The sequence below is a fragment of the Osmerus eperlanus genome, chromosome 27 (genome assembly GCF_963692335.1).
Source record: "Osmerus eperlanus chromosome 27, fOsmEpe2.1, whole genome shotgun sequence".
In the NCBI taxonomy this organism is placed as follows: Eukaryota; Metazoa; Chordata; class Actinopteri; order Osmeriformes; family Osmeridae; genus Osmerus; species Osmerus eperlanus.
The window spans coordinates 5,062,222-5,072,965 of NC_085044.1; the positions used below are offsets into that span (position 1 = coordinate 5,062,222).

Sequence of the window (10,744 nt, forward strand, 5' to 3'; positions counted from 1 at the left end):
GTAGACTAGCCACAAATCAATAGACTAAGATCAATTTAGTAAGATCAGCATCATTTTATAATCAATTATTATTATTTAAAATCCTAAAATAAAATTCAGGCCAGGAAATGTGTCAAATAGTTGGTGGTTTCAATGACAGCCGTCCTAAATGATCACGTTTATGCTTAGTGTCATTCCTTGCTGTTGAGTTGGAGTAATTCACTACTACTGTCACCGTCAGTCAAGGATTCACAACACAGAACAGCGTCTTAAAACGCGTAAGATCTACTGGTACTGGGTAAACGACCTCAATTAATACACTCCTGACTGCACTCATTTCATATATTTCATTCTACCTTTGATTTAACCATGGTTAGTGTTGCTCTTAGGGGAAACAGAGTCCATAGACTTCACTATTGTATACCTTTCCAACCGGCGTCCTAGCTGATGATGGTGATGATGGTTTTCTCCCCGTGTAATTTCTCCTGTGAGATTTATTACGAAGCATTTATTTTATGGCGTGTATTGGATTATACTGTCAGTAGGCTAACAAGCGAACAAGTAATCTGGATACATGACTCCATCTAGTGGGTGACTGGTAAACATCTCTAATACCATTAAAGCCAGGGGAAAACTATTTGAAGATGTATAGTAAGCTACAGTGATAAATATAACAATAAGCATTTATTTTTCTCAAAAAGAAACCTCTACCTGTAACTACCATTCTGTCTGGCTGTTGACCAGTGAACATACAAGGTGTATAGACCTACAAAGGACTTAAATGGCCTACTGCTTAGATTGTGTTTTCATGTATATTGTGTATTATGTATCATAACATTGTGACATGACATTGGCCATTATTCCTCCACACAGGACTTATCACAGTACTTTAAGTGCTTTATCTTAAAACATACCATTTAGATGAAATGTCACGTGTCATTTTGGGTCTTCTTACTTAGACACTTAACTGATAACCTATCGTAAACCCATCTTTAGCCAGTACCGCCGTAAACCTATTGACCTATTGCAGGTGGGTATACATGAGGACTGTCTTGAGGGTCTTAAGTTGGTTCAGCAATGTTTCTATAGGCCTATGTGAAGCCCTCTGTGACATTTCTTGTAAAAAAAAATGGTGAAATAAAATCCAATTTGATTGATCCATTTCAACCTGTCATCCTACTGTAAACCCACTCCTTCACGAGCAGTTCCTCACATGTATCTGGGTCACGTCACCACTGTCACAATTCTAATCGGGCCACATGCTAGCATTGCTGCCTCCCTATCTTATCCTCTCCAAAGCTAGCAATTCTAGGAAACGTGTGGATAGTATTAATGAGGAGTGGTTTGAGCACATTTGACTTGGTCACATAGGTTACTAAGTGGTCGCACTTGGTGGCACAGTTTTGATAAGCGAACAAGACGAACTCCCTCTAGTGTGGAGCGCATGAAGCCCTTCAGTCCTCTGCCAGAATGAACTATGACCTTTTTGAAAGCCTTAACCGTTCGGCAGAAGAAATTATGAAATCCTGTTGCAATGAACGTGGCGCATTAATTTGATGAACAAGGTTCTCTTCTCTCAGTGTCAAATTATCATAGCTTTATTGTACATCTGTTGCTTTAAAGATATATCATGCACATAAAACTAATCTGATCAAGCGCAATCCTATTGTAAGACTTGGTGCCTCTGTCAGCTCCAATTTGTAGCTTGATTTTTTATTCGAGCTAATTCAGGCCCTGGGTTTGTGTAGCCAGCCTGGATGGTTCCCTGCTGTCGCTCTGATGGGATTTCCTGGGTTTTATCTTGTACAAGGCCAGTTGTTTACCGCCATTGTCATTTATAATAATATGTGGCTTTGTGTTACTAGCTGTGGAAAAGGATACTGTACTATGTTCAAATGAAGTCGACAGAGAGTCCAGTGTATCTGTAAAGAAGCACCACAACACAGGAGTGTACAAAGTATATAACCAAGTGTATTTCCCCCTTTTTGTCCATGTTCTGTACACATAGTAAGAGTCATTTCACAGGAACACTTTACAATATCAATGAGTGAAGACAGGGATATAGTCTGAGCAGTCTTATGTTAAAATGGCACTTTATCCAAAGAAATGAGGGAAAAATCACGTAAATGTCAAACGTTAACAGAAGCAGTTATTCTGTGGTGAGGAGCGACACAGCGAGAGCAGACACGCATAGACATGTTGCACGGAAGATGAGAGACTGAACGAAAGAGTGTTTAATCTGAATCATTTTACATACAATCACCAACCTGCCCTAGTATAAACAAGAACAAAATTAAAATAGTGACGATGAAAGTTGGGACAGGACGTCTCAGGCGAAGAGAGATGAGTCCCCTTTGAGCTGCTTCTGATTGGATGGCAAAATAAACGTACATATTTCAGCAGGAATGGCAACAAGATATACACCGAAATATCTGAGAAATATCAATACAATTCACAAACTTTCAATAATTCATCTCACAGAATCTTTTAATGGGTAGAAAAAACTGGAATACATTTTCGACTTGCTCTGAAAGGAAACAAAGATGTCCATCCTTTGAGGATATTTGGATACTGTTTGTGCCTCTTCAGTTTTTGATGATATTTTCGAGGGAGGAAATAAAGAGAGCCAGCCTCTTGACACAAAGTTGGTTGTGTACTTCCCTCCTCGGGAACCACCGGCGAAAGTTCTTTGAAACTGACTGTGTCCCGAAAATCCCTTTGATAAATCGGCAAGTGTCTCTATTCTCACTTAAGAGTGGATCTGTGGCTGCAGTGTTTTCTCGACAGTGAAGATTGTGTGGGCAGAAGTCTTTTTTTTCACAACAAGTCTGTTTTGAAACCTGTCTGCCCTGCACACTCAGAAAAACCAAACACGCAATGCCTATCGAAACCAAACACGTCTATACATACATACAAACAATGTTTACAGAGCAATGTCTTTGCTACTTGAGCATGTTGTTTTTTTGAAGATTACTGTTAGAACATCCTCCCGGATGGAATGGCACGTTGATTCTTGATATCCCGCACCGAAAAAGAAAAGAAGTATTGGCATACGCAAGTGGTTCAATTGTGCTTGCATTTGGAAAACCTATATCTTCAATCTCAAACTGAAATGCATCATGCTTAGAACATGGTTTGTGGTTTTGCACCAGTCACACACCACCAGGGATAATCACCGTCTTGAGAGGAATGTCTAGTTTGGTTAACACAAAATAGGATGGAATGCAAAGATGGTGGGTTCAAAAATGATTGAAATCTCAGAGTAAGGATTATGATTATGGCTTTCTTTGAATTGAATTAGATTTACGCGGTTGCCTGCAGCTTTACTACCAGAATGAATATTCAGTATCCACCCTGCCTCTTGAATCATCCCGAGGAGAAGGTTTGAGTGAGAAAGAGCATGAAGAAGTGACACCCATGCAAACCTGTTCTTATAGTACAGTGTTCCCAGTTCTCTGTTTAGACAGCCATGTTAATACTCTAATAAGGATACTATATACAAATACAACATTGGTCATGAAATTACAGCCTAGACTACTAGCCTAGAAATGGTTTTGTTTGTCAATTGGGCTATTTTATTGAGATGAGCCAGGTGAAGATTTGATTTCTAAAAGGGGTGGGGGGGGGCTTTGAAGAAATACACAAGTGATATGGTTTCAGAGATTCGTTGGGCGGTGAATGTTGAACATAAAGAGAAGAAATCAATTGGAAAAAAGTCCCCTGTCTTCTCTCCGGTCGTGTTCTCTTCAGGGTCTGGCCGTCTCTCTCTCTCTCTCTCTCTCTCTCTCTCTCTCTCTCTCTCTCTCTCTCTCTCTCTCTCTCTCTCTCTCTCTCTCTCTCTCTCTCTCTCTCTCTCTCTCTCTCTCTCTCTCTCTCTCTCTCTCCCTCCCTCTTCGCTCTCCTAGACGTAGTACTCCTTGTCTTTGTTCTTCTTCCCCTTGGTGCCGCTCTTCGCCACGGCGGCCGTCGGGGCGCCCGACGACGGCGCCTTGTCCTTGACGACGGCCCCGTTGCCCTCGGCGGCGGGGTTGTTGATGAAGTTGTGCCCCTGGTCGGCCTGGTAGGAGGCCTCGTCGCGGTTGCGGTACTTGTACATGGCGTAGAGCAGGATGAGGATGCAGAGGGCGGCGGCCGCTACGATGCCGACCACCATGCCCGTGGTGCTGCTCGACTCTCGGATCACCTCCACGGCCCCAGGGTGGTGACCCTTCTCCCCGTGGGCTGTAGGCTCGGCTGTGGGCACATGGGGGAAATTGGGTGGGTAGGTTAGTCCCGGGGTGTTCCGTGAGGACGGAGGGGCGGGGGGCAGAAGCACCTGGTCACGGGTGTTCATTTTGCCCGCGGGGATGTGGAGCTGGTCGGGATTGGACGTGGGAGCAGCAGGCGGGAGGGGACGGGGCTTGTGGGGTTTGTGGGCCCCGCCCTCTCCCGCTGCGGGGGGAGGAGGAAGGACTGTCCTGTCAGTGACCATGGGGGAATTTTTGTAAAAGTCCTCGTCATCGGATTCCGTCATCTCCCCTGAACCGAAGGCCGAGACCTCCACAGGGTCGCCACAGTCCTCCTGGTCCGGAGGGCAGGGGGGGTGGGGGTTGGAGAGAAGCAGGGACTCTTTGGTGGTCTCGAGAGGGGACAGGAGGGTGGGAGGAGGGATGGCAGGGTAACGGGTGGCGATGGAGGGGGGCTCTAGGGAATCCACTGTTATTATAGGCAACACTAATTCACCTCCTAGAAAAGAAACAGAGAGGGTAGGAGGATCCTGAATTAGTAGAGCACTAGGAATTTCCAGTCAGAACTAATGAACAATTGAGCTCTTTCAGAGGCACAATCTGCTCATTATGCAGAAGATTCCAGATAATTATGATTACGCCATGTAATGGGGAAAGGTAATCAATAACAGAGGATTTTTTTTATTATTATATGTACATGAGAACAAGGAATTGGGATGCGCCGATAAGTTGAATCTTCCCATTTCTGGGTGTATCTTAACGAAAAAAGACCACAGGGAGGGGGAGATCACTTACATCAACATATTGCCACATGATTTTTGCATGAAGAGAAAAACAAATTCAACAAAGCTGTATAAGACTTTTTAGGAAGCCATACCTCCCTCACTGTGCTGTGAGTATGTGCAAATATAAATAAGTGTTCAGAATTGTTAGTACACAGCGACTATTTCTTCTGCTCAGACACTGAATGGTAGCTAGGCATTTTACTTGACAAACGACATACAAGCTATTGTACAGTCACAAGGAAGGTAACAAAAGCAACACATGGTACAAACACCTTATACAGTTCGGTCAAAGCACAAAGGTTGAGGGTTAGGAGAAGCGCATAGTTCAAAAAAAGGGCAGAAAGTATATTATCCTTGAAGTGTCAGCTAAACATTATACTGAAAACACTATTATCCCCCAACATCAAACTGGAAAATGCCTAGGCAGTCATGACCATCAGTTTGCTATTGGAACTTTGACACACTTGACGGGTTGGGATGAAAATACAATAATACATGTTAGTACTCATGTTCAGCTCATGTACAATAATACATGTTAGTAAAAAAAAAAAAGACTAAATGTACTCCATAAAATGAGGGGAAATAAATACTTTTCCTCTCACATCATTGACTACTCACACTTGAGGGACTAAACGATGGAAAAAAAAGGGAAGTTCCCCGTTTCAATTCCCAGTTCCCGACAGGTGCTTGTGTCAAATGCTTGATGCAAATCGGTGACCTCGGCATTGCCCTTTCTAAAGAGGAGACCCCATTGGCTCTGTCTAAACGTGTCTGGCGGGCGGACTCACCTGTCCCAGGCTCACACTCCTCCAGGTCCTCGTCATCACTGGGACACTCTGCAGATGCCACCAAAAGGTCATCGGAATTCTGGGACTGCAGACAACATGAGGACAATACTGAGTTCCCATGCCTCAATCCCAAACACACCAGCAAACAACTGTTTCTTACATCACCTTCGAAATCAACGCATTTTGAACAGGTTTTTTCGAACTGTGCGTCAGTCAAACCGAAACGTAGATGCTACAGTAGGTCTAGTCGATAACTTATGGGAAAATACATTTGGAACAGAAGCATCCGTCACCGAGGTAATGCTGCCAGTGTAATGCCTTTGTTGCTGTTTCTACCCGGTCAATAACAGGGAGGGACTGGAAATCCAATATCGGACTCGGAAATTCGACATCCCGGCGGTTCTTTTTCATGATGATTCTGCTCAAGTAGATCAGTTATTGAACTGGCGCCTGAACCGACAATTAATAGATCTTCAGCTTTCAGAAACAGTGGGTTCCCAATTTGACTGAGTACATCCCTAAACACGGAACAAAATGTTAAAGACTATGAAAACATCCAATGGTGAAACCATAGTGGCTGTAGCATAGTTGTAGTAGACAACTGTAGTTTCCACAAGCAACCAGCGGGTGAAGCCAAAACCTAAAGCTGCCTTGCATTTTGACCTTCAGAAATATCATTGAATTTCGCCAACGGGTGTGTAAATGATGTAGGATGATGATATAGATTGACATAAGCAGGGCGCTTTGATGTCGGTGGTAACCCCGCTAGGCCAAGATGACTGGTCCAAATGTATATAACTCCTGATATTAGGGGGACCTTTCTCTACTGACCACCAGTAGGTGTATCAAGATGTATCAGTGTTTACCAGAGGCAGTCACGTGACCAAACTGAGGATGTCACCCCCTCCCCCACCCCCCGCTTCCTCCCTGGGAGGTCCATGGCCAGGGCTACGACCTCCCTTATCATCCACTTCCCAAAGACCGCCACTGTTCAAGAGAACCTCCGTCAAAGAGAATGAAGAGGACGTCAAAGCATTCCTTCCCCCTAATAAAGTTTTAGAGAGCGTGATCCGAATTGTACCTTTATCGTTTGAGAGCAGGGGCAGGACAAAAGAGTTCTCCTGTCAGCCACTTATGTCTCGCTCTCCATAACCCGCGGAGCACCGTCTTGGCATTTTGACTCTCTAATTAAAAGATGCTTTATGGCTGCATTAGATCTGGCTGACTGCACTCATAAAGTCATCATTCACTCCCTCTGCGCACGCGACGCCTAGGTGTTTTCAAGAGACAAGTTCATTGTTTGCCATCGAATTGCGTGCCGTTTATTTACCCTCGTTGTTCACGCGTGGTTCGAATCAATACTGTGGGTTTCATCAAAAAATACAGAGAAGTGGAAATATGTACAGGTGTATTGAAGAATGACAAAACTATTCTATTGGTAACGCCACAACAAAAACGTGTTCCCTTTTCTCTCTCAATACTGTCCAGTTCCTGCCTCCCTGGTGGTATTTTCCTGATTGTGTTGCAAGGTGAAACCTACCAGACTAGAAATTTCATGGGTGGAATTTGGTTCCATCGATTTTCATACAAATGATTCATGGCTGGTTATAAAATGTTGGCCATGATTGGCATTCATTGTTATTAAGTGCGACCTTTCCACATATATCTGGATTACCTCAGCCCAGCAATGAATAAACACAGATTAATCCGAGGGGAGCACTGACAGTTGGGAGGATTTGACAACTTGTTCGGGCTGTGTATATTCTATGCGCAATATATTGTATGCTGTGACCTAAATTCCAATCTGTAGAGTGTAAAATGCAACTCGCGCTTTGCCAAAACAAGATTTTCCGCTTTACCTGTGAAATAACAATATGGAGACGTTGATTTTGTCCGTATGGATTTGGAAGTAGTGCATTACTTTCAGACTGGGGTTGTGGGAGCAGTTTAATACAGTAACTTTCCTAACCTTGTGGAAATACATAATAGGCCAATCAAGAACTGGAATTGAATTGACGTGGCTCTTAGAGAGCACTGCCATGAGAAACTATTAAATGAATAATCACTCTTTCCAAAACAAGAAAAGTAATTTCTAGGCGTCTATTTGGAGTTGTCTTCAGGCCAATGATGCTTTGTCTGAGCTGTTTATTGAAAAGCTTTTGGTTATAATGAATCATTGCATGGCTTTTTATGGGTACAGATAAGTGGCAAGGCCATGTCTGCGAAATTCCAGACAGGTACAGGTTGCTACTGGCAAAGTGCACTTTAAGGCTCTTAAAAAAAAAAAAAACAGAGAGAGAGCTATCTGAATGAGCCCATAATGTGGATAGAGTGCCTGGCCCATGGAAGCCATTGGCTGATTGTGGACAGACTGGCGGAGCGTGTCCTTAACATGCTCTCATCTAAACTGCTGCTTCAACCGGGCCCTCGGTCTTCTCTCCTGCCTCTCTCACTCCTACTCAGGTTTGTCGGCTCCTACGTTCAAACCGACTTCCCCCCCCCAAAAAAAATTAAACTCTGTGAGCCGGTACTACATTTACATTTAGCAGATGCTCTTATCCAGAACGACTTACAGTAAGTACAGGGACATTCCCCCGAGGCAAGTAGGGTAAAGCGCCTTGCCCAAGGACACAACGTCATTTTGCACGGCCGGGTATCGAACCAACAACCTTCTGATTACTAGCCCGACTCCCTAACCGCTCAGCCACCTGACTTCCCAGATCCCAGTTACTAGTGGCCGACACAGACAAGGTCGATTACAGGTCGGGGGGGAGGACTTCGACGGATCTCCTCTCCGTTTGCGGCCACCGACCTGGGAGATGCTCTCCCGGAGACTGGGCGAGCGCTGCCTGCGAGTGGTGGTGGTGGCCAGGGTGGTGGTCGTCTCCATGATGGTGGTGGACATGTCGGAGGCGGCCAGGGGCGTGGTGGAGGTGGTCTCCGTGGTCAGGACGGAGAGGGAGTCGCCCACCAGGCGCAGGTTCCCCTCGGCCTGGACGCTGGGGTCCCCCTCGGCGGCCAGCTTCAGCACCTGCAGCCCGTCGTAGTACAGGCCGGAGATCTGGCCCTGGAAAGGGCGGCCTTTGTCCTGACCGCCCACCTTAATGGCCGCCTGGCTGTTGAATATGGTCAGCTGCCTTCCTGCATGGCGTAGCGAGAAAGGAGATATAGAGGAGAGGAAAGACCAGAGAGAGATAAAGAGAAGGTGGGGACAGTGATCGATATAGAAAGAGAGAGAGACACAAACAAGGAGACATTGACCATGGGACTCTGATAAGAGGAAAGGCATTTGACCACAGTACAACCCGATTGGGCCTTTGTAGACAGACACAGTCTGTTACAAAGTGTCTTAGCTTGCTTGTTTTAGATTAATTAACAGTGGTCTGGTTTCTAACAGCTTGCGTTTCATCTGCCATCTTGCAAATGTCCTTAAAAAGTATTTTGACATGCATACGTAAATATATATCCTACATACAATTCAAAACCTCCCTATTTAGATTGCGTTTGAGGGGCAGGGAGGGTCATTTATATTCATTTCACAAGGTGAAGTATTTTTTACTAACTGATGAGGTAAGTGGTAGCTTTATTGTGACCCACAGGACATAGTTAGGGGTTTGAAGTGTTTAGAATGGCTCCAGTTTGATGAGATGAAACATGAGACAACACAAGTCCTGTGACTCTTTAGACAAAAGCTGTTCGCTATTTGTGAATCTACGGGGACTGAGAGAATGCTGAGTCGTCCAATCTTAGTACTGATAAACAGTTAGTCAAGACAGGAAGTCAGCCATCGTCTTACTGTAGCCTGCCTCAGAGACCTGGTTTAGGGGGAGTAGTTCCATCACATGCTGATGTGGCTTATCTGATTGTTGGCAGTAGCAGGACTGATAAGCAGTGTTACATGACAGTAGAGGTGGCTTAATGTGGCCTCTTGTCTCCTGAATTCAGATTAGATGTGTAGTTAGGTTAAGGGCAGCTAACAGCAATATAGTGAATCTGCCTGCCAAGGCCTTATCTTCTCATTATCCAGCCAAATCTGAGGTAATGGTTACAACAGTCTTCCTGAGGAATCGCAAAGGGGAAAGTTTTCAATTTTTCAGACAAAACGTTATAGGGCTAAGCTTACTTAAAGAGAATTAACAGGGAATCTCTTCATTCAGACCTTTCAATGAAAGTGAAATGACACAACACAGGTGTTTCCCATTTGGCATTTACGCAGTGCTTTAGCATTTTGGCCATCTTGAACCAAGGAAAAAATACAACGGAGAAATACCAGTGTAGGAAGACACAGAAGCATCTAATTAAACACATTGGTTAACCGGGGGGGGGGGGGGGGGGGGGGGGACAATGTCGGAAAGGGTTAGTCAGGTTTTGTTTAAAACGGTTTAAAATCTCCCAAGAGGTGCAGATTCCACAGAAGGGCAAGGATGGTGGTGGATCCTTGGCAGATACTGTACCCATTACTGTAGGTATATGTCTGAATGTGTCAGACGTATTCTTAAGTGGTGAGTTATTCCAAACAATGTGTGATTATGGCTGAGAAGCCTTTTTCCATTTCTGGGCTTCAGTTGTCATCACGGTCCCATGTACAGGACTGCATCGGGTCAAATTGAGACTGCTAGGATTTTTCTATAATAGGTAGCAGCATTGGATCCATGCCACCTTTATCTTTTTATCACTGCACCTCTTACAGGGACTCTAGGGCAACTAGGTTTAGTCATTTTTTAATGGATCAATTAATTCTTTTTTTTTACCTTTATCAAGTAGCCATTCGTCAACTACACGACCAAGTCTGTATGGGATTCTTTGTCTAGCAATAGCCAGGCGCTCATTATCAAAGTTCCCTTCAAAGAATTTGGAGAGACAGATTGAAGGTTAAAACTCTGAAAGTTAAAGATCACATGGTTAGAGAGAAACAGGGTATCATCGAGCCAACAGCTTTAACAAGTTGTCAAATTGAACCCAGCTT

At 44.4% G+C, this 10,744-nt stretch overlaps 1 protein-coding gene across 1 annotated transcript in view; it reads right to left on the reverse strand.

Annotated features, from left to right (window-relative positions):
* Window positions 1–1,930: 1,930 nt before the first annotated feature.
* The window catches only part of LOC134013556 (neurexin-2-beta-like), a 30,639-nt gene continuing 21,825 nt past the window's right edge, over window positions 1,931–10,744 (reverse strand). Inside the window, exons 2-5 of the mRNA XM_062453061.1 lie at window positions 10,530–10,619; window positions 8,591–8,919; window positions 5,779–5,863; window positions 1,931–4,704 (exon numbers count right to left, since the gene is read on the reverse strand). Coding sequence (XP_062309045.1) covers window positions 3,881–4,704; window positions 5,779–5,863; window positions 8,591–8,919; window positions 10,530–10,619 — 1,328 coding nt within the window. The 3' untranslated portion in view covers window positions 1,931–3,880. The remainder of the gene's footprint in view (window positions 4,705–5,778; window positions 5,864–8,590; window positions 8,920–10,529; window positions 10,620–10,744) is intronic.